Genomic DNA, 23,516 nt, shown 5'->3' with positions numbered 1-23,516 from the left:
CTGTGTATTGCTTAGAGTAGAGTAGAGTAGAGTAGAGTAGAGTAGAGTAGAGTAGAGTGCTGTTTGGGAGTGCGAGTGAGTTCCAGTCCGGTAGTCACCGTCTGGCGGTAGAGTCAGTGGGGTACAGGCCCAAACAGCCCTGCGTAAAACCAAATCGGCCTCGGCTCGCCAGTGAAACCTCCAGCGTCAGAAGTTGTTGGGGCAACCGGATTGCAGAGGTATACACACATACACATCCCTCAGACTCAGAGAGTAATAGTTGTTTTGAAAGAGTAAACATGAGCAGTTAACTGTTAACAGTTACCGTAAAGCCTGGTTGTCGTATCAGTTATTTACAGTAGAGTAAATAGGCCATTGTTTAAAAGGAGCTAGTAGGATTCCAATTGTATTAAACGCACCATAACGTCCGTCACAGCGCTATTTCATTGACTTACATGTATTCAACACAGCATCTCTTGAGGTACCAAGGTTATGAGAGTATGGCCTGGAACTTGCCGGTTAGCATGCTAAATTTAGTGGATATCTGGCTAGAACAGGTGTTTTTGACATTACATCAAAATGTTTATTTCTTAGCATTCTATTGCTATGAATGTTTTAGACTGAAAATCCTACACACCCCCCTCGTTAAACGTGGTGGTAACCCAACCAAGCTTTTGGGAAGTTAAACTGCATCCATTCCACCAGGAGTCTGAGCCCAGTTACTCAATCAGGAGGTAATGCTAAAGTATGTATGTCTGTTAACACACAGAAAGAGCCTGATAGTGAGTGAGTGAGTGAGTGTGTGTGTGTGTGTGTGTGTGTGTGTGTGTACACCTCTGGTTGCCTCAGGGACATCACAAGGAGAGTTGGAGAGGGGAGGCAGCAGCTAAGCCAGATCCTCTCTGCTGGCGGCTGCCGTTGGGTCGAGGTGGAGTGGGGTCCTGGGGTTGGGGGCGGGGTGTTGGGTCAGTCCACTGGGCCCTGGAAGATGAGGCGGGAGAACCCAGGGGCAGGCGCCAGCGGCGTGGAGCAGAAGGGGCATGTGGGGCGGAAGGCGTGTGTGCCATGTGGCAGCGGCGTCTCGGCCCAGTAGCGCGCGGTGCGCTCTGAGCACACGTGGCCGCAGGGCGTGAAGGTGTGCGTTGGGGCACCCGCGTCCACGTACAGCGCCGGCTCGCTGCCCAGCCACAGCGGCACGTAGGGCCCCACGGAGCGGCACAGCGGGCACTCGCGGTTCCCCCCGACGCCGGCGGCGCTGCCGCCGTCCTCCCCCCTCCCACCCTCCTCGCGGTGCCGCTCCGGCCGCTGGCCCCAGTCGTGGCGGCCGTGCACGTGGCCGCAGGTGAGGTAGACCCAGGGCTGGCGCTCCTCCAGGCTGTGGCTGCGCGGGAGGCTGGGGAAGGCCAGCGTGTTGAGGCCCACAGGGCACTGCGGACGGCCAGCGTTCAGCTCCAGACGCAGCGCGTCCAGGTGGCGCAGGGTGGGCGCCCGCAGCAGGCCCTCGGCCGTGCGCCACAGCAGGGTGGCGCCGCACAGGTCCACCAGGGAGCCGTCCTGCAGCGCACTGCTCTCCCCCTGAGCCTGCCCACGGGAACACAAACAAACAAACAAACAAACAAACAAACAAGAGTTCAGAGAACAGCGGAAACACGGGGACATTTCACCTGTTGTGCTCCGCGGGCTAGAAGGGACGGCCATCACAGATATTTCAGGGGCTCATGCATATCTACACCAAAGATTGTTAAGGCGGAGCAAGATACTTCGTCGTAGTTCATGTCAATGGGCGCGAAATGGGGATCAAATCCTGTCTGCATAAAGAGGCGTGTCGATGGCGTATTGATGAGCGTATCGTTGCAACCGCCAACAGCAGCTGCATAAATAACCGGGCGACACCTGATATAAGGTCGATTTTCTCCAGACTGGAATGCTCAAAAATGCTAAAATGTACCTGAAATGTTCAGAAGGGTTTGAGGATCATGAAAACGTGCCCGAAATTCACATTCCTAACTCTATAGAACCAAGACCTTAGCATATGTGGTGAAATTCTGAGCTATGCCCATAGACTTCAATGGAGCAGTCGCTGCCTCTGCTCTGCATAAAGGGGGATTTTGACCCCCCCTCGTGCGATCCGGGTTCCCGGAAGTGGCTCCTGATGAAATATCTTGCTCCGCCTTAACAATCTTTGTCTACACCAAACACTGTAGCCTGCTCTCCTCACGGCCTAAACTCCCAATAGACTTCACCCCATGCGGATTCTTTTCCCTCTGTGGATGTGTGGGCCACACCAGCAAAAGCTAGATAGATAGATAGATAGATACTTTATTGATCCCCAGGGGAAATGAGCTGGAACTCATTTTAAAGACAGCCTGTCTTTCTGCACTGCAACACCATTTCCCTACCCTGGGAATCCAGAGTTCTCGTGGACGCATTTGCTCAGCGAGAGACTCTGGCAACGAGTAATGATGCACAGTAACTTTTGCCCCTTGCATCGCGGGGAACCAATCATATCTGTGTATCTGATATAGGCGGGCCAGAGGCAAGCTAAACAGATGACGGACGTAGTGTTATCCAATTGTGTCGAAGTCCCGAATCAGTTAGGTAACATTGACCATATAGTGTTATCCAATTGCGTGCAGGGAGATTTTCAAATGCGTGCTTGGTGCCGCCCCTCGAGTTGGGCCATGACGTTATTCATGGCCAGACCCTTAATCTTTCAGATTGGGTCTGGTCCTCCAGGCTAACATTTCCCCACAGTACCAGTACATGGTGCAAAGGATAATTCCGGACGATTGCATTTCCATTTTCTTTTGTCCCTGTACTATTGTAAATTACTGAAACTGGCAACACTGCAGCAACACGATCACTATTAGCAAGCATACCAAATAGCAAGCATACCAACACACAAGTAAATCTTAAATAAAACCTGCCATATTTGAAAACTCCTAATCCACTCTGAATCCATTCCCTGTCTCAATAAAATTCCAACCGTGTAAGAGCACAATCTGTGTGTGTGTGTGTGTGTGTGTGTGTGTGTGTGTGTGTGTGTTAGAAAGGTGAGATCTACCACAAGCATCCCCCTTCAGTATATGAACTTAACCGCCGAGTCTTTTCACCGATCTCCAGCATCAGCACAATTTAACACTCAGGCAGACACGCAGAGTCAGCTCAAGTCATTAGAAGCAGGGAGCCCGGCCAAACACAGGCACGCTGGTGGAAAGGTGATGCTACCGTCTCAGTCAGTGTGTTGTGTTTTAAACTTCCAGCTGCAATGAGTTTCATAACAAATGTTCCACAGAAGGGACTTTAAAATCTTTTATCTTCACGGTACAGTGCCACCTATACATACCGATGTTTACGTTTATGGTTCTTAGCAGATACTTCTGTCCGAAGCGATTAACAATGACATCATTTAACATTATATTAACATAAAATAACAGTCAATAGTGAAGTCATATGGCAATAACCATGATATCCAAAGCACGACTAAGGAAAATTAATTCGTTAAAAACAATACTTATTTTTAATGGCACAGAAATACTCATGAAGGCTTTGACAAGGTAGCACACACACACACTTGGAGCAATTCAGAGATCATGGAATACCGTACTGTACCTAAATATCAGCTGTGATAAACAACAATAACAACAACAATCTATAATGATGACGGACAATGAATCTGGACAAGAGGTCAGGTCAAGGCCAGATGAGTTACAGCTTGTCCCATCAGCATACGAGCGTCGCCAGCGTTAAATGTCTCTGTCCACACTGATTCCGTTAAATACGTCGGCCTGTTGAGTCATATTTCTCGTTCGAAATAGCACAGTTCAACGTGAGCGACAGAAAGGAAATAGAAACCGACAAAAGTTCTGCTCAAAACGTCGCACCACATCTCTCTGCACAGCACGGTGTCGCATTGCATCCAGCCAGAACATTCCAATGGAAAACGTAACAAAGTTATCTAACTGATTTTATCGCTCTCTCACTCACTCATATTGCATGCAGGTAGAGCACGGTGTTACAAAGTGTGATGCTAGTGAAAAGAGGCTGTGTGGACATCTTACAGAGCGAGACTGCGAGACGGATCCATCCCCAGCCCTGATGTGACCAACAGAATAATGGACAGCATGGCATCATCACACACTTACATTCTGAAGGAAGGAAGTCAGAATTGGTCAGCCATATTAGAGGAGTCCAGAGTCTGCACTGCAGCAAGGGCTCTGTAGAGCCTGAGCACACGTACAACAGAATACTGGCTAGGTCCGCCAACAGCTGACCATACATGGTTTGATCTGCCAATTTCGACCCCCTACCAGCGGCTTCGCTTTTGACTCTCTGATGATTTTTACAGTCAATGGGTGTGAGCGATATCATACAGAACGAACCATTAAAGCAACACAATGCAGTTCTTTTATCTTCAAATAATGGCTTCAATCGATTTATTATATGGAGAATGAAGTCTCTGACATTGACAATGTGCACTTGAAATGCTTGATATTACACTATGTAACGTTGATCGGATAGGATTATGCCCCTTTTAGTCGTTTTTTGACTAACTGGGTACCGTTGTAGCACTAAAAGGCGTTATTTAGATAGATATTTATTGATCCTTTCGGAAATTTGTCTTGCACCATACAGCTCGTCAGATAGACAGACAACATACAACAACAGGACCATTAAACCCACCCATACCCCCACACAAAAACAATACACAATACCAAGTATCTCTACATTATAAACAACAGGACCACTAAACCCTCCCATAACCCCACACAACAACATGAATACACATCTCTACATCATAAAATAGTAAATGCAGTATCCATACTTCAGTGCAACATCATCAGTGGCATTATGCTCCAGTGGCATTTTGAAGTATTATCACACAGAGAGGATCAAATTATTTTCTCTTCCTAACTATTGCTTTAAGAGCGTTAAGCTGTGAGTGTGAGCGCGTACCAGCTGTCCCCGTACAGGTCCCGAGCGAGTCTCCCGCAGCGTGTACACGTCCCCGCACACCGAGATCTCCCGCCAGGCCCCCTGCTTGGAGTCGTCAGGGAAACCCTCGGGGTGCATCACCAGCACGCCATTGGTGGTCAGCCCGTCCATGTGGCCATCAGGGTTCTTCCACTTAGTGGCCTTTTCCTGCGGCAGGCCCACGAGGAGAAAGAAGACATGAAGTACGTCAGGCAGTCATCAGAACCAGAATCAGAACCAGGTTTAATGGCCCAGTATGTTCAGAATTGGAATTTGCTTCTGGCTGTTAGGGTCCCTCTAGAATAGACAATATATAGACACTCTGTCTGTGTCTGTGTGATACATACATACATACATACACACACACACACACACACACACACACATACATACATACATACATTACATACATACAAAATATTACACAAACAAGACAAGGTATTATATAGAGGTGTTTTGAGTTCAATGCCAACGGCTCTACAGACAACAACGCACACCAGCACAGGTGAACCTGATAATTCAGGTTAGTTACTGGAATTTGCTAACGATAAGTAAATGATGATAAGCATGAAATTATCTATTTAGTGCAAGATCTGCAATGGTTGAAAGTGGATATGGTGACTTAGTCACGTTTACAACTGATAAGATCAGAAAACTGTTACAATCACTACTGTGTGACACACATATCTCCTTATAAGATGCACGCACACGCACACACACGCACACGCACACCTCAGTTCTTGTGACACACTCTATTAACATTTCCCACCCAAACCACCAAACCCTCGCGTGCTGCTGAGGATATAAATGAGTCAGATGGAGGCAGTACCCCGAGGAAGATGTTTTTGGAGGAGTCGAAGCCGGCGGCGTAGATGCGGGCGGTGTATGGCGGGTGGCGCTGGCACACCACGCGGCAGGCGAAGCGGGAAATGGTGCTCGGGGACACGGACGAGTCCTCCGTCTCCTTGGAGCCCCCCGTGGTGTCCGTCACGACGAAGTCAATGGGGCTCTCGGTGGAGCGGCCAATCTGGGGGAGAGATGGGTGTGTGTGTGGGTGTGTGTGTGTGTGTGTGTGTGTGTGTGTGTGTGCGTGTGCGTTGCAGTCACATATAAACAGACAGATAGACAGAGGGAGAGAGAAAGAGAGACGGATCATTAGGATCTCCCATGGTGGTACAAATGCTCAAGAATACTGAAGAATAAAATACTCCAGCATCCGGAGTAGAATTGTTTTGAGAGTTTTGGATGTGTGTGCGTGTGTGTGTGCGTATGGTTCAGATGGGTTCAGGTTCAGATGGGTTTTAGCTCAGCGCAAGACTCACCTGGAACATGTCCGTGTCGGGGTCATGACAGTACTCCACCACCACCGTCTGGTTACGGGACAGTGTGAAGGAGATGCTGTGGTGGCCCTTACTATTGACCGCCTGAGGAAGAAAGAACAATAAACAAATAAAACAGACAGACACACAATAAGATCCAGTTCAGATGGAACACAGCCCAGGCTACAGCTCTTCTGGAGTATTTGACTTCAAAGAAACACTAGTAGTTTTTTTTTACTCTATTACTATTTTGTACACACACACACAAAATAAGAAATCTTCAAAAGAAATTGTCAAAAGAATTGGGTCAAGATCAGAGTGTAACGTATACAGGAAATGCTGCAGTGGCCGTTACGGTTCAACGTCTGAGGGAGCACAGAACAGGTCCTTTTTGATTCCATGCAATTTCCAATTCTATGTAACAGCTTTGGCTGGACAAGCAGCTGTCTGAAGTATTTGCTCTCTTGTGCCAAGTATTAGGAAACACTTCTCAAACGAGTTCATGAACTCTCGAGAAAAGCTCATGTGTCTATCTGTCCCACATAATGAACTCTCTGTTCCCAAAAAGTTATTTGAGGCTTGAGTTAGAGGTCCTGGACAGAAGCCTTCTAGGGTAAAAGCTTTCAGCGTTCTTCCATTAAGAAAATTAAAATAACTCTTTCAGGTTCTAAATGCCATTCACTTCCTGAGAGAGGGAGATTTTACTGCCTAAGACAGATATGAGACTTTACTGCATAAGCCAGGCCTGCCATAGCTCACAGTCAGGCCTCACTGTTGTGGGGGAATTGGAAAATGTATCCATTAACGGTCTTTGCAGAGGAGCGTTGTGTGTTTGGCAAAGGGCTGAGTGTGAGTGTGAGTGTGTGTGTGTGTTGTTAAAATGTTCAGTATAGTTGAAGTGAAGGGTTGAGTGCGAGTATGAAAGTGTACAGTGAAGTGTGAGGGCTTTAAGTTTGGGGCAGCCGTGTCCTACTGGTTAGGGCTTCGGGCTTGTAACCGAAGGGTTGGCGGTTCGATCCCCGACCAGTGGGAACGGCTAAAGTGCCCTTGAGCAAGGCACCTAACCCCTCACTGCTCCCCGAGCGCCGCTGTAAAAAGGCAGCTCACTGCTCCAGGTTAGTGTGTGCTTCACCTCACTGTATGTTCACTGTGTGCTCTGTGTGTTCTTTAATTTACGGATGGGATACATGCAGAGACCAAATTCTTTGTATACGCAGGTATACTTGGCCAAGAAACCTGATTTACATTTACATTTTGAGTATGGTTGGTAAAAGGTTGCGTGTGTTTAGGTGAAGGGTAGAGTGTGTGAGTGTGTGAGAGTACACTCAGTAAAGTGTGAGGGCTTGCTCCCCCATCGCTGCAGAATAAAGGGGACACTCAGCACTCAGCCGTGACCAAGAGCACTTCACTAACACTGCAGAGAGCTGCTAAAGAGTTTCATTATGGAGAGAAGAAATCAATTCAAATCACTCGGCCACTTTCTTTTTTTACAAAAAAAAAAACATTCAATGCGGCAGACGCGTTCAGTGTGGGGGATATTCTTGCTTCTGTAATGCACATTCAGCTGCTGCCCTGTGGGTTAGTAAGGAAGTATTGGGTTTGACCAACCATGCGCACACACACACACACACACACACACACACACACACACACACACACACCTTGCTGTCCTGTGGACTGGTGAAGATGTGTACATTGCTGGGTTTGACCGACCCCACACACTCACTCACCTTGCTGTCCTGTGGGTTAGTGAGGATGTGTACAGTGCTGGGTCGGACTCCGTTGGCCTTGGCCCGTCTGTAGAGAGCGAAGCGGCTCTTCTTGCGGCCTCGGTCACCCCCCGGCAGCGAGCCATTATACCTGCAGCAGAGGTCAGAGGTCAACACAAAAGGCACACAGCACATTAAACACCTGCTGAACGTATTACTTACTGCTAGGAACTTGGATGAGTTGTGTATAATGGACAGCTTTGATTGGGCAGCAGCATACAACCTGCAATTTAACAGGTCTGGAACATGAATTACGTAAACCAAAACCGGCACTTACACCCTCATAATTTAATTGACATCTTTTCCAGGTGTGGGGTTTTCAACATTCTAACATAAGATTCCGTTCTGCAACAATTGAAGGTTCTAAAATTCTATGTTGAATTCAATGGACCCAGATATTCTTTAGAATGTTCATTCCCGTCACACCTTTAAGGGTTAACGCAGAATGAAATATAGTGTAGGGAATAGGACTGTCCATGCTACATCTTACTCTTCTATGATGACTCAGGAGCTTATCTATTCCCTGGTCAGTGGACACCAGCAGCCTAGGCAGAAACCACACTGTGTGAAGAATGGTCTTCAATATTTCAGTTATAAATACGGGTCATGCTAAACCTTTAAATCAGATTAAAGAAAGATGGGACATTTTGGAAAGGATTGAGGACTTAAGACTTACACGAGAACAACAACACAATAGAACTTAAGAGAAGAACACGACTCATCTTCATCAGACAACAACAGTGTGTGGGAGAAGCCAAGAGAAGGAATGCTGGAGGAACGCTAAACGCTTTTGAAATGTTAAAAGTTTGGAAACTTGTAGTTTTCAAGGCTACCCAGCCCTGCAAATTCATACTATTGTTCAGCTAGGTAACTCAGATTAAATAAAACACAGTGTCGGACAGTCTCAAGCAGTGTCTGATTTTATGTAAAAATCAGCATCTTAGTAACTAGTTATAAACCTTATGGAGCAGTTCCATGGTGACTGTTTTCCTATATATGATAACTGCTTATTCATATAGCTGTTGCTAAGCAGCATGTGGTACTCCGTCAACATCAAAATGACATTTTGCTTCTTCCGTCCTTCCACTGCAACTCATGACACAAACACACAAGAGAGCGATTTTTCTCTTCCGCTAAAGTCTGCAGAAATGTCAAGTGCCGCCCTCAGTGTCACAACTCAACTGACTTCCTGTCCACAGACAGAGAACAGTCCAGCCCTTCCCACCCCAATCGCTACACTGGTGTCAATCAGTGTTCCTGATATCTACGCATGAACGAACCATAATCCCTGAACACGCCAGTTAGCCCACTATGTAACAAACCCATAAACAAAACAGCAGAGCCTATCTGGTTCTATGGCTCAGCATGGCAGATGCCATACAGGTCATTTCCCTCTTCCATCTGCTGTACTAAGAATGATCAGTGCCATTCATTTATGCACAGATTCAGTCTGGATTTACAATATGCCTATTGTGAACTGGGTTACAATGAATTGTCATTTTTAAAAAGTGTGCCCTGAGAAAATAGTTTGGGAACACACTGCCCTACAGGTCCTATCCCTGAACCCGTGGGCTGGGCTAAACGGCGTTTCATTTGGCGAGTGTTGGTTTCTCTCGCCCTCTGTCCATCTCCGTCCAGGAAATGCATCTCATTCTGACCCTTCCTGAAAGGAAACGCAAATCCCAGTGGGTTTCGGCACGGATCCGGGCCAAGTCCTGACTAGAGTCGCCGGACACTGCTGCTATGGTGAGACGGACATAAATAGCCCGCGAGAGGATGCCTGTGCCTCCGTCTATGCTGATGACTCAGACTGAGTGAGATGCTGACCCTGTTTGGTGAGCTGGTGAATAATTTAGCCGAGGTGTTTTTAATGTTTGAGTGAGTGGGGTGATGTTTGAATGGATGAAGTCTGCAGGAGACAGCACAGACAAGCAGACACTTGAGTCCTGGATCAGGACATGAGAGGAGGAGAGGAGTGGAGAGTAGAGGAGAGGAGAGGAGAGGAAAGGATAGGAGAGGAGAGGAGAGGAGAGGAGAAGAGAGGAGAAGGGGGAAAACAAAACACACTGCATTTGGAAAGAATTTGGAGCCCTGGCTCTGGTGATGGGAAGAGAGGAGAGGAAATTAGAAGAGATGAGAGGAGAGAGGGAAAAAAAGGGAACACTGAATTTGGAGAGAAGAGGAGAGAGGAAAAACAAGTGAGTACACAAGCGAGTCACCGGCACTCACACGGGCCCTCTGACCTCAGCTCCCTCACATGATGCCGATGTGCCATGTGCTAGTGAGGGCACAGAGGAGCACCAGTGAGGCACGTCGCCTCCGAAAAGAAAGAGCTCAACTCACAGGGCCAGAGGGCCCGGCTCACATCCTCCCTGCCCTCTCTCCTCGGCTAATCACCACACTGGGACTGGGACTGGGACTGAGGCCTTTTGTTTTGGCTTGGCCGGCAGTGCCAGGCAATCACACAGCAGCTGCCTCGGGAGTGCACGCGGCCCGGATCTGGTTCAGATGTGCGCCAGAGTCAGCACGGGTCGTCTGCGTGCATGTCAGTTGGTTGAACTCACTGCACCAGTTCTGCCAGCTGCTGTCTAGTCTGGCTGAGCCACGGAAGGCGAACGGATAAAACATCGACCATCGGGGAGCACAGTGGTCAATGTGCCATTTCAGCAAGTGTGCTTCTACAAAGGGACACACTCATGCACACGCTGCCACAAAGGCACGCTCGCACACACACACACACACACACAAATGCATGCACACACAAACAGACATACAAGCATGCGCACACACCCTCACAATCACAAGTACACATACAAGCACCTCACACACACACACTGCAGGTACATACCTATACATCTCAAGATCTATATGTCAAAACCATAAATATCCCTCTTACACACCAGTCATACCATACAGTGACTGAGAGCAGCAGAGCAAATCTACACTCACAAGCCAGGCAGCATATTGTGCCTTCTCTGCACTGCCCAGACATTCGCATGCGAGCAAGGCACACAGGTAGGATGCATCATTGGTCAGAACATCCTGAGCAATGCATCCTGGGAAGGGAAGAAGCAGTTTTGCCGGAAAAAAAGGAGGGGGTGGTGGGCAAGGAATAGCAGTACTAAACTTCGGGAGAGAGTGTGGATTCTGCGCTGCTAGCGACCACAGCAGGTCACTCGTCCTGAGGTTGTCTCTCGGGTGTAACTAATAAATTAAGAGGTTCCCGTGTAGGCCTACTGGATGCTTTTAAAAGATTACACAGCATCCTCGCGTCCACTAATGCACAGGACACAATTCCATACAAGTAGTCTACTTAGCCTAGATCGACCACTGTCTGGTCACACCCCATTCAACACATACCAGAACATAAGCTGCTTGTAGCCTATATATTTTTAAACATGTCGTCTACTTCTGAACATTAAATTATACTTTCCCAGAATATGGGGATGGATGGTGGTGGCGTGACTTAGCCTCTACAATGGCATATAAACCTAGCCTACTCGGCTTAAGCCCGTCTGAGATTTACTTTTGCCATTTCTATGAATGTATTCACCGAAGACAACCTATACGTGTGTGTGAAGAAATAAATTGCATCTAGTTCAATAAAATGATACATTGTAATAACGTTGGTTGGATGTTGGTCAACTTGTTCAAAGCGTAAGCTAAACCGGATATCCAGCCTCCACATTCTTTGTGAATCGGGCAATTTCGAACAATTTTAACTTAAAATATCTACACATTAATATTCATATCCTGTGAGCCTACTTACCCAAGAATCACCAATTCTCCGTATTTCACCGGATCTTTTGAGTGGGCATGTTCGTCTTGGTTCGGTGACAACATCAGACTCGCGAAGGCAGATGTTATGCGCTTTCCAGAACAATTTTTTTTTTCAAACGATAAGTTTCAGCGCGGGTAGGCTACTATCAAGGGTTAAAACGATGCGTCGGTAACGAGTGCATTATTCATTCCGACACTTAGGTGGATTTTTGGAGGGCGCATTTCCTTTACAAATGATGTAGAAAAAACTCCCCAAAGATAAAGGCCAGTGAGTCAAACCCGCACCGAATCAATTACAAGTGGATGGCACAAAAACAGCTCGCGGTAGGGTGTCGCCTGTACCATTTGTTCGGGGAGGGATGCACCGTCGTCACTCAATCTTTACACACCACAATTACTATTAAGCATGTAATTGTTGGTACTGTCACTTGCTTTAACGCATGTTATTTATACAATTTCTTGATATTTAAGACAAAATTGAGTCAAATAACTCATATATAAAGTACATTTTGAGAACAGCTCCACCTTCTGTCCTGGAATAAATGATATCGACTTGATGAGAAGCTTGTTCCTGACGATTACGTCAACCCGAAACAGTATGGAGTTTGTAGGATATTCTGGAAATACTCCTTTTGATAGATACTTGGTGTCTTTTGTGTTTCGATATCATCATGCACTACCATGCGTTTGTGCATTTCAAAGCGCAGTGAACCCTAAATACTTTCGTCACCTACAATAGTGATGAACAGAGTTTTCCCATTCCAATATAAAAGACCATCAAACGCTAACACTGCACGTTGTCTGTGACCACTGGAGGGCGCTTTATATAATGCCCTGACAAAAAGGATGTCCGTTTTCCAGCATGTTGGTCTTTGGTTATGGTCAAGTTATTTGCCTTTGTGTTGAGTTTACATTCTATCTATCGTTTTTTCTATAACTTTCTAACAGAAATCAGATTTATATATGTGATGATTGAGGAAACTATGGTTATGTTTTAAAACGTGCTAGGGTAGGTTTGAGTATTTTTTAAATAAGTGCAATAACTTAACCAACAACCAAGGGCAAGTAGCCTAGACACCTACATTAATATATTATCTTATATGAAGCTTGAATAACCATGGTTACATTTTTTTTTAATTGCAAGGGAAGTTTAGGGTAGTTTCGATTGCATGATATTTTTACTAAGGTCAAATAACCTATAAATAGGCCATAACTCTCAACTTCATCTTTCTCTAAATAAAACTGTTGAGCGAAATACCAGATCATTTGTCAGACCATGCCTCCAATCCTCTCAACCCTCATAAAACAAAACTGAAGGCTACTGTAATACTTTGCATCACTAACACAAATATTTCCTTGTAGCAGTCAGAGGCGGACAGAGTACACAGCTTCATTACTAGAGTAAAAGTACAGATACCCTTTGCTAAATTTTACTCAAGTACAAGTAAAAGTACAACAGTCAGATGTCTCCTTAAGTAAAAGTACTGAAGTACTTGTTTTTAAAAGTACTTGAGTATCAACAGTACAAGAGTAGCCTATATTTTCTAAATATTGCATTACTACTGCCACAGTGCTTACATTTATGTACCATTAACTTGTTCAGAAAATTGAAATAGTCTGGCGAGGTGGGGCCACAGGTTGGCACATTCCCGGGATGGACATGCGGCGTCTTCATCCATTGTTTCGTCCATGGTTTCGTCTCTTATCTAAATCTGACCATGGAGTTGACTTTGGCGGAAAGCTGAAGGTGATTGCTGATAGGCTGTCCCAATCAGTGGCGCCGGCAGAATCCAATCACGTTTGAGAGGGAAACAACAAATTGAGGGTTTCCGAGATTTTCCTTTTTTCCTTTTTTTTAGAAGTAGTAACGGGTAGTCACGGTTATGGATAGACATGTAGTGGAGTCAAGAGTACAATATTTGCCTCTCAAATGTACTTCAGTAAAGTCATGAGTACTCCCCAAAAATTATACTCGAGTAAAGTACAGATCCATCAAAACTGTACTCAAGTACTGTACTCAAGTAAATGTACTCCGTTACTGTCCGGTTCTGATAGCAGTATATATCATTGTGATGGTTTACTGTGAAACAAACAACACATTTTTCCTTCTTTGACAGAAATGTTAAGCTTTCAAGCCCTCTCATACAGAATTGGGATATAAAGTGTAAGATTAATCTCACAACTGGTTGGAATGGATCGGGCCCACAACCCCATGGTCCCAGAGTTGACAGAAATCCAGTGATGCCCTGGCCATGCAAGGATTGAGGACCCAGATAGGCTATGGGTGCAGATTGCACTGGAGACGCTCTGTACACTATGGGTGCAGATCTGCACTGGAGACGCTCTGTACACTAGGGGTGCCAGATCCGCACTGAGATTAAGGCCCATAGGCTATGGGTGATCCGCACTGAGATTAAGGCCTAGATATGCTATGGGTGATCCGCGCTGAGATTAACGCCCAGATAGGCTATGGGTGAACTGCACTGAGATTAAGGCCCAGATAGGCTATGGGTGATCTGCACTGAGATTAAGGCCCAGTTAGGCTATGGGTGCCAGGTCTCTGGAGATGCTCTGTATTGATTTTCTACATTCTACAATTTGACGCAGCAACTCTGTCATGATCATTTGGCTGCTGTTAAGGGTGTAGATGTTCAGACAAGCACAGACAGGCCGGATTAGGGCCAGATCCAAACACGCTCTTAACCAGATCACAGCCAGATCTGAGCCAGATGATCATGAGCCAGATCATGGCCAAATTTATTTTAGATTAGTTGAATGGCCATTTGACCCAAACAGATCTACAGCCATAATGTGTTGTGATCGTTATTCATTGTGTTCAGGTTTTTGATTAAGTTTATTTTATTGAAGTGTTGTTACTTCACCAGTTTAGACAGCTAAAAATGAATGACGATGAAGACAATGTATCAAGCTAATCATCTGAGTTTGAATCAGCAGTAGGCAGAGAATAACATCTTTTTATATTTCTGGGGACATTTGAGATGTGCCTTTATAAAAACAGCTCAGGGTTGGCGTGACTGTGACAGGAGAGAAATGAGGCTTTTGGGGAGGATAAAATCACTGAAGTGTGACCAGCCACAGCTTTCTGAGGAATGCTGTCCTCACCCTCTCAACACAATACAGACATATGCCTTGGAACTTACAACTACAAAACAACTTACAAAGAATTTAAACTAATCTGTATAGTCTGTATGCTGCAGTGCTAATCATGAATCCAGTCTGTAGCCTATACTGTTCATGTTAGTGTGTGTTTTATTCGTCAACAGCAGTCAGGTAAGTTAAACCAAGCGTCTTTTCATTTGGAAATCTACCCACCCATCAAATGGGAATCTATTGATCTTTATTCCAGTAGGCCTATGACTCCTTAAATCGCCAGTGGGTCACCATAATAAAGTCTAGTAACACAAAGGGCCATCTAAACTCAGCCCGTTCATCTGATGGAGATCATCTGGTCTTTAAACAAAGGCATAGCTATACATGTATACTTTGTTGTCTGTTTTAATAAAGATCATTGTTATTACCGTACAAGCCTCCTGCTGGGAGAGATACTGGGTGGTCATCAGAGACTCTGACACCTGACTAACAGAGATCTTCTACTTGGCTGCTGTGGCACTATGATGCCTGGTCATCTGTATCCGGTGACAAAAGCAGCCGAGGAGTCCGCCAGTACATCATTCAGTATGACATCACCGCGGAGTCCGACTAGGTGTCTCGGCTTTCCTCAGATCATGGCCTGAACTTAAGAGCAGCTGAGACTCTCTGTACTCTCACTCTCAGTCTCTGGGAACAGGCTTGGTCATTCTGTCTACATCACGGAGAGAGCTGATAAATATCCAAGCTGTCATGAAGACTGCCCAGTTGAACCCAGTAACACTTACTGGGCAAAAAAAATGGAGCTGACGCAGCCACAAGAAACACTTGGAACTCTTTTGCACTTTGTTTTGAACCTAACATACGGAACATGGTAAAAGTACAATTCACATAATAATTTCAGATTTCCTATTAATTGATTTTGTGTACTTGTTATCCTGGGTCATTGGTTTGATTCATAGGGAAAACACACATATATAGGCTACAGATGAAAATGTATATTGAGGCCCCAGCTGTGGCGCAACTGGCTGGGGCACCTGCACCGTACACCGGCGACCCGGGTTTGATTCCCGCCCCGTGGTCCTTTCCGGATCCCACCCCTGCTCGCTCTCCCATTCGCTTCCTGTCACTATCCACTGTCACTATCATTAAAGGCATAAAAAGGCCAAAAATGTATACTTTAAAGAAAATGCATATTGAAGGCGTAAAAGCCTCCACTGATTGACCACCTGCTGAGTCACTGTTCACTGTTCTGAGCCTGTGGACGAGCGGTAACGGCAACGAAATCCTGCCCCTCGGACTGAGCACTGCGAACGGTGAGTGCCCAGACCCTACATTTTAATGTGGGTCTGGCTCGTCAGGCTAGGAAAACAGCGCTATTGCATTGCGACATGTTCCCTCGTTCGTTTGAAATATCTGATTGACCACCTGTTCGAGGGATTTGCGACAGCCTTTCCCAGCTGTTTAACATGTTTGTAGCATATCAGTGTTTAACAGAATTATTTTTAAAAACCGAGGGGATATAGGCTATCAGTTTTTTCCTAATAGCCTACCCTACTACGTATCTCTTAGATTTCTCTAATGAGTGTTGTAGGCTAGGAGTTATTGACGGAACTAACTTTCACAAAAGACCAGAAAACAATGTTAAGGCATTTGTGGAGAAGAAGGATGGTTTGTGTGTTTTCTTCCTACACCTCACGGTAAGCTATTTCGTTGCTCTGATTGGTTAGGTCTATCCAATTGAGTGCAGAGGCATTCCCGCCCCTGTATCGGTTGAAACACTCCCCATAATTATGTCCCAATGGAGCAGTATCAGACTCATATTCTGACTAGAATTGAGTATGACTACGTCAGGCTATAACTTCTCATGACAAAAACCAAATTACATTAACCCTAAACCTAACTCTGACCCTAACTTGTCATGACAAAAACCGAATGACACTTGACAGAAGCGAGTGACAGAAGCATTATGTCATAAACATTTATGTCTTGTTTATGTTTATGACACGTTCATGACAGTGTCATGTCACTCTTATGTAGATACCTTCAAGTAAAGCGTGACCACAAATGGTTATGCATACAATATGATTTGGTGAAGGTCCAGACAACATCCCAGGTCGTGCGCTGAAGGACTGTGCAGGGGAGCTTAAGGATGTCTTCACAGACATCTTTAACACTTCCCTGAAGCAAGCCATCGTCCCATCATGTTTCAAAGCTGCCACCATCATACCTGTGCCGAAGAAAACTGCTCCATCCTGCTTCAATGACTACCGCCCTGTGGCACTGACACCCATCATCATGAAGTGCTTTGAGCGGCTTGTCATGTCACATATCAAAGCCATTCTCCCCCCCACCCTGGACCCCTTCCAGTTTGCATACCGAGCCAAGCTGTCTACAGAGGATGCAATCTGCTCTGCCCTCCACCCAGCCCTCACCCACCTGGAAAAGAGACTCATATGTGAGGATTGTTTTATAGACTTCAGTTCTGCATTCAACACCATAATACCACAACAACTCATCTGCAAACTTGACAAACTGGGACTCAGTACCTACCTCTGCAACTGGCTACTGGACTTCCTCTGTCAGAGGCCCCAAGTAGTAATGTTGGCAACAATACCTCAAGCAGCATCACACTGAGCACAGGGGCCCCAGAGCTGCGTGCTCAATCCGCTGCTCTTCACCCTGCTGACGCGCTTTGACTGCACTGCAACCTACAGCAACAATCACATGAGTGAAATTTGCTGGCGACACAACTCTGGTGGGTCTCATCACCAAGGGCGACAGGACTCAATACAGGTTGGAGGTCGACCATCTGACCACGTGGTGCAGGGACAACAACCTCCTGCTGAGCGTCCAGCAAGACCAAAGAGATTGTTGTTGACTTCCGGAGAGGTCACACCCAACACCTGCCACTGACCATCGGCGGTGCTGTGGTGGAAGGCGAGCAGCACCAAATTCCTGGGGGTGCACATCGGTGAAGACCTCTCCTGGACCACCAACACTGCATCACTGGCGAAGAGAGGCTCAGCGCCGCCTGTACTTCCTCGCGAGGAAACTCAGGCGAGCAAGTGCTCCACCAGCCATCATGACCACATTCTACCGAGGCACCATCGAGCATCCTCTCCAGCTGTATCGCTGTGTGGCGGAAGCTGCACTGAATACAACAGGAAAGCCCTGCAGCGCATAGTGAACACAGCTGGAAGGATTATTGGTGCTTCACTCCCCTCCCTGAAGGACATTTACACCACCCACCTCACCCGCCAAAGGCGACCAAAATTGTGAGTGATGCAAGTCACCCAGCTCACAATCTGTTTGATCTACTGCCCTCTGGGAAGAGGTACAGAAGCCTGCGCTCCCGCTTACCAGACTCACCAACAGCTTCATACACCAAGCCCGTGGGATGCTGAACTCTCTCCCTCCTCTCCCCCCTCCACCCTCAGCTACATAATAACATCCTGGACATTGGACCCAAAAATGGCCGCCTGCACTACTCCACTTGCACACTTGCACACTTGTACACTTTACAACTGGTGTTGTTGTCCTGAAACACAACACTTCTGCTGCTCTTACATAACTTGCACCACTATGCCACTTTCTTCTTACTTAGGTCAAACAGAACTACCCAAGCCTTTTATTGGCCTGAATTTGCACTAGTATTTTTATTTTTATTGACTGTCTATGCACAATTTCAACCACATTTTGCTGCTCTTATTTTTTCATTATTAAATGTGCCCTCTTATTACTTATTTACTTACTTTTTTGTTTACTTGAATGTTATGTTTGTCTGTGGACCTAAATTGGTAAAATATGTCTTGTCTTCACCGTGGGATAGTGAGAAACGTAATTTCGATCTCTTTGTATGTCTGGAACATGTGAAGAAATTGACAATAAAGCTGACTTTGACTTTGACTTTGACTTTGACTTTGAAACATTTAGCTTTGTTGGCTGATCATTTGAATGTGCCCCTGATCTTGTGCATATCCTCCTGAGCTCCACAGACAGTATGAACTGAACCATTTGATTTCAACCCCATCAGTCCCAGATCAGACAAACTACAACCATATTTGTTCACGGTTCTACCTTCTTACAGCGTGTCTTAACCAGATCCGACCAAATTAGCATTTGGTGTTATCTGTCTACACGGAATCCGTTAAATACGCCCTATTGCGTCATATTCCTCATTTAAAATAGCAGAGCAACACGAGCGACAGAAAGAAAATAGACACGAGGCATCTGACAAAAGTTCTCAAAACGTTGTGTTGCATCGCACTGCTTGCATAGCTTGCAGTCAGGACACTTTTGAAACCTTCAAAGCAGACTCAAAACAAACTGTTTGCCTATTTTGATCACGCCATCACGTGCCCAATTCCTCTTGATCTTCAAAGACATTAGGCACAGGTCAGTCCAACAACAACCATATTTGTTCACAGAGAACTACCTCCTTAGACCGCTAATGTCTGTTTTCGCTAACCTGCACAGCAGACTCAAAACAAACTGTTTTGATCTGAACGCGCCCCTGATCCTGTGCACATCCTCTGGAATTCCACAGACAGTAGTAGCCGTCTGACTTCAGCCCCATCTGGCTGAGATCAGCCTCCACCTGGGAGTCCCTGGTACGGCCTCAGGGATGGGGATTACTGGGAGCTCACTCATGGCTTGTTTGTGCCTGTCTGTCTGTCAGAACGGTCTCCACAAGCACGGCAAACCAACACATGCATCTGCACAGTGCAGTGCAGTACAGCACTCAGCCGCAGCGCCACCTGCTCTCTGTGACTGAGAGCGGATGAGAAAGGGACAACTGAAGCAAAGTCCTTTCAGGCAAGTCCCCCCCCCCCACTCGGCGGCCATCTTGCAACGCACTTTGGGCCGTTATCAGGCAGCTATTTTCCTATTCAAGTGAATGGGGAAGCATACAGGAAGGCGCGGGATATGTGTAGACAATGGCCATACAACGGCGTTACAAACTAACCCCATGCATTTCTACGGAGGATTCTTTGAGTGCGGTGTCTCGTCGTTAGAAAGTCTTTGGTTATATGAACTGACCCCATGCATTTCTATGGAGATTTCTTTGAGTGCAGTGTCTCGTCACTAGAAAGTCTCTGGTTATATGAACTAACCCCATGCGTTTCTATGGAGGATTCTTTGAGTGTGGTGTCTCTAGAAAGTCACTGGTTATATGAACTAACCCTTTGCATTTCTATAGAGGATTCTTTGGAGTGTGGTGTCTCCTCATTAGAAAGTCTCTGGTTATATGAACTAACCCTTTGCATTTTCTATAAGAGGATTCTTTGAGTGTGGTGTCTCTAGAAAGTCTCTGGTTATATGAACTGACTCCAATTCCTCTTGGATCTTCAAAGACATTAGCACAGGTCAGTCCAACAACAACCATATATTTGTTCACAGAGAACTACCTCCTTAGAACCGCTAATGTCTGTTTTCCTCTTGATCTTCAAAGACATTAGGCACAGATCAGACAAACTACAACCATATTTGTTCACGGTTCTACTCCTACCTTCCAGATCCACCAAATTAGCATTTGTTATCTGTCTACACGAACTTAAATAGATCCCAAGGCAAATTAGCAGATTGTTTACTACAAAGAAAATAGACATCGGCCATATCTGAAAAAAGTTCTCAAAAAATAGACACGCAGGCATCTGACAAAAAGTTCTCAAACGCTGCTTTGCATCGCACTGCTTGCATAGCTTGCAGTCGACACTTTTTGAAACCTTCAAAGCAGACTCAAAACAAACTGTTTGCCTATTTTGATCACGCCATCACGCGCTCCAATTCCTCTTGATCTTCAAAGACATTAGGCACAGTCAGTCCAACAACAACCATATTTGTTCACAGAGAACTACCTCCTTAGACCGCTAATGTCTGTTTTCGCTTAATCCTGCACAGCAGACTCAAAACAAACTGTTTTGATCTGAACGCTTCTGATCCTGTGTGTAATATCCTCTGGAATTCCACAGACAGTAGTAGCCAGCTCTGACTTCAGCCCCATCTGGCTGAGATCAGCCTCCACCTGGGAGTCCCTGGTACGCCTCAGGATGGGGATTACTGGGAGCTCACTCATGGCTTGTTTGTGCCTGTCTGTCTGTCAGAACGGTCTCCACAAGCACGCAAACCAACACATGCATCTGCACAGTGCAGTGCAGTACAGCACTCAGTCAAGAGCCCACCTGCTCTTCTGTGACTGAGAGCGGATGAGAAAGGGACAACTGAAGCAAAGTCCTTTCAGGCAAGTCCCCCCCACTCGGGCGGCCATCTTGCAACGCGACTTTGGGTCAAGTATCAGGCAGCTATTTTCCTATTCAAGGAATGGGGAAGCATACAGGAAGGCGATATGTGTAGACAATGGCTATAATGACGGCGCATAAACTAACCCCATGCATTTCTACGGAGGATTTTTTGAGTGCGTGTCTCGTCGTTAGAAAGTCTTTGGTTATATGAACTGACCCCATGCATTTCTATGGAGATTTCTTTGAGTGCAGTGTCTCGTCACTAGAAAGTCTCTGGTTATATGAACTAACCCCATGCGTTTCTATGGAGGATTCTTTGAGTGTGGTGTCTCTAGAAAGTCACTGGTTATATGAACTAACCCTTTGCATTTCTATAGAGGATTCTTTGAGTGTGGTGTCTCCTCATTAGAAAGTCTCTGGCTGAAGTCTCAGCACGGCTCTGTAGCCATCCACACAACTGAATCAGGATCATATTAGATTACAAAAGTCACAAACTCAACAAAACCCACCGTTGGACAAAGACACACATGCTGTTGTGGAGCAGTATCTGCATGCGTTTGTGATTAAACTACACTGTAAAACTCCGATGTCAATTTGCTCTGGAATCTAACAGTATTCTACTGTGATAGCATACAGTATCATATTTTAAACTGCAATGCAAACATCTGTGAGGAAAAATAAACAACATATTCTAGCACTTTAAGGGGAATGTCCTTATTTACAGTACTTCACTGTAAGCATTCATGTAAACAGCTAATCACAGTGCACAGTGAAGTCAGAATACAGATAGACAGACAGACAGAATCTATACGGACAGACAGACAGTCAGCATCCATCCATACAGACAGACAGACAGACAGCATCCTTACAGACAGTCAGACAGCTTCCACAGAGATAGACAGCATACAGACAGACAGTTAGACAGCATCCATACAGACAGACAGACAGCATCCATGCAGACAGTCAGAAGGGCCTCGTCCAGCTCTTGTGTTGACTGTCTGGACGCCTTATTTAGAGGAGCAAATAGGAGGCACCTGAGAGTAATCTTTACGTTATGAGCGAGGAATGTGTTATATTTGCCTTTGGTAGTGTTGGCAGCCAGTGGTCTTAATCAAAAGTCTGAAAGTAAACAGTGGAAGGAGTACTGGAGTTCTTGATGTTTTGTCTACAGGCACACACACTAAGGGAATTGATACACCAATTATAACTCCCTTTTGTATAAAACACATGCAAACACACAAACACACACAGAGACACATACACTTACACATAGAGAGAGAGAGAGTTTTAAATGCTTGAAAACCCTTGTTACAGTCAAAGACTGTCCCATTTAGGTTCTATTTTTAGATGCTGAATGTGGTTGGCGTTAGATAAGAGAACAAGAGAACATGGTCTAATTTTACTCTTCATTTATGTTTCCATTTCCATGATAAATCAACGGACCGATCAAGTCTTTCAATACCAATGTAAACAGTTATTGTAGAGGCAGCTCTGTGTGTGTGTGTGTGTGTGTGTGTGTGTGTGTGTATGTGTCTCTTAGGTCTGACGCTATGAGATGATACGAGTGAGTCATTATTTCACAAGAATTTGTCTAGATCCCCACGCCCATGTAACACATAGGCCTACCAAACAAAACAAACAAACTAGGAGACAAAAACATGGGAGACTGAATTAGTTTGTGGGTCTGTAGCAGTTGTGGCGTTAACTTGTCTCACCAGCTGAACCTGTTCACAGGGCTTGCCCCCAACTCTGCTTCAGCGCTGTCTACCGATATACAGCTGCTCCCCAGCTCTGTTGTGTTCTACAAAGACTGGGATTGTTAAATACATGCAGAAAAGATTAGTGTAATTATGTTAAGGAAGAAGAGACAGTGTAGAGGAGGAACAGAAGAGTTGTGCAGTGTTTTTCCGAAGTCTCCAGAGTTGATTTTCTGCTGCTCGTCTCGTCTCGTCTCGTCTCGTCTCGTCTCGTCTCGTCTCTGGCCTTTGTGTCTGTCTCGGTTCTGCTTCCTCACGCCACAGAGGGAGAGAGACTGGCGGCCTGCGCCACTGCTGTGCAGTCGCCACGGAAACAAGAGCAACAGAGCAAAGCTGTTTAGCTCTGCAAGCCCATCGTCACAGTTCCCATGGAACCCTGGGATACTGGAATCCACCCCCAAGATAGAGGATCCTTTTTAACACAGATATGAACTTTTCAGCTACTAATATCAGCTATGAATAAAGAAACACTGGACAGGTAAATAGTAGCATTAGTTGATGATATGGTATAATAAATGATATGATATGCTGGTTAAAAATTAAAACTCTGTTTGTCTTGTTCTATGCCAATTGAGGGCGGGAGGG

At 45.7% G+C, this 23,516-nt stretch overlaps 1 protein-coding gene across 1 annotated transcript; it reads right to left on the bottom strand.

The window, feature by feature from the left end:
* Window positions 1-935: 935 nt before the first annotated feature.
* Window positions 936-12,098, bottom strand: LOC125299225 (E3 ubiquitin-protein ligase pellino homolog 2). Its single transcript, XM_048250414.1, has 6 exons — window positions 11,811-12,098; window positions 8,003-8,132; window positions 6,276-6,377; window positions 5,783-5,980; window positions 4,936-5,121; window positions 936-1,560 (listed from the first exon to the last, which is right to left on the bottom strand). Exons 1-6 carry the CDS (start codon window positions 11,882-11,884, stop codon window positions 946-948), a joined length of 1,305 nt encoding a protein of 434 aa, XP_048106371.1. The 5' UTR covers window positions 11,885-12,098; the 3' UTR covers window positions 936-945.
* Between the last annotated feature and the right edge of the window lie 11,418 nt (window positions 12,099-23,516).

The sequence above is a fragment of the Alosa alosa genome, chromosome 8 (assembly GCF_017589495.1).
Source record: "Alosa alosa isolate M-15738 ecotype Scorff River chromosome 8, AALO_Geno_1.1, whole genome shotgun sequence".
Lineage (NCBI taxonomy): Eukaryota > Metazoa > Chordata > Actinopteri > Clupeiformes > Clupeidae > Alosa > Alosa alosa.
This window is presented reverse-complemented; position numbering and strand designations above follow the sequence as displayed.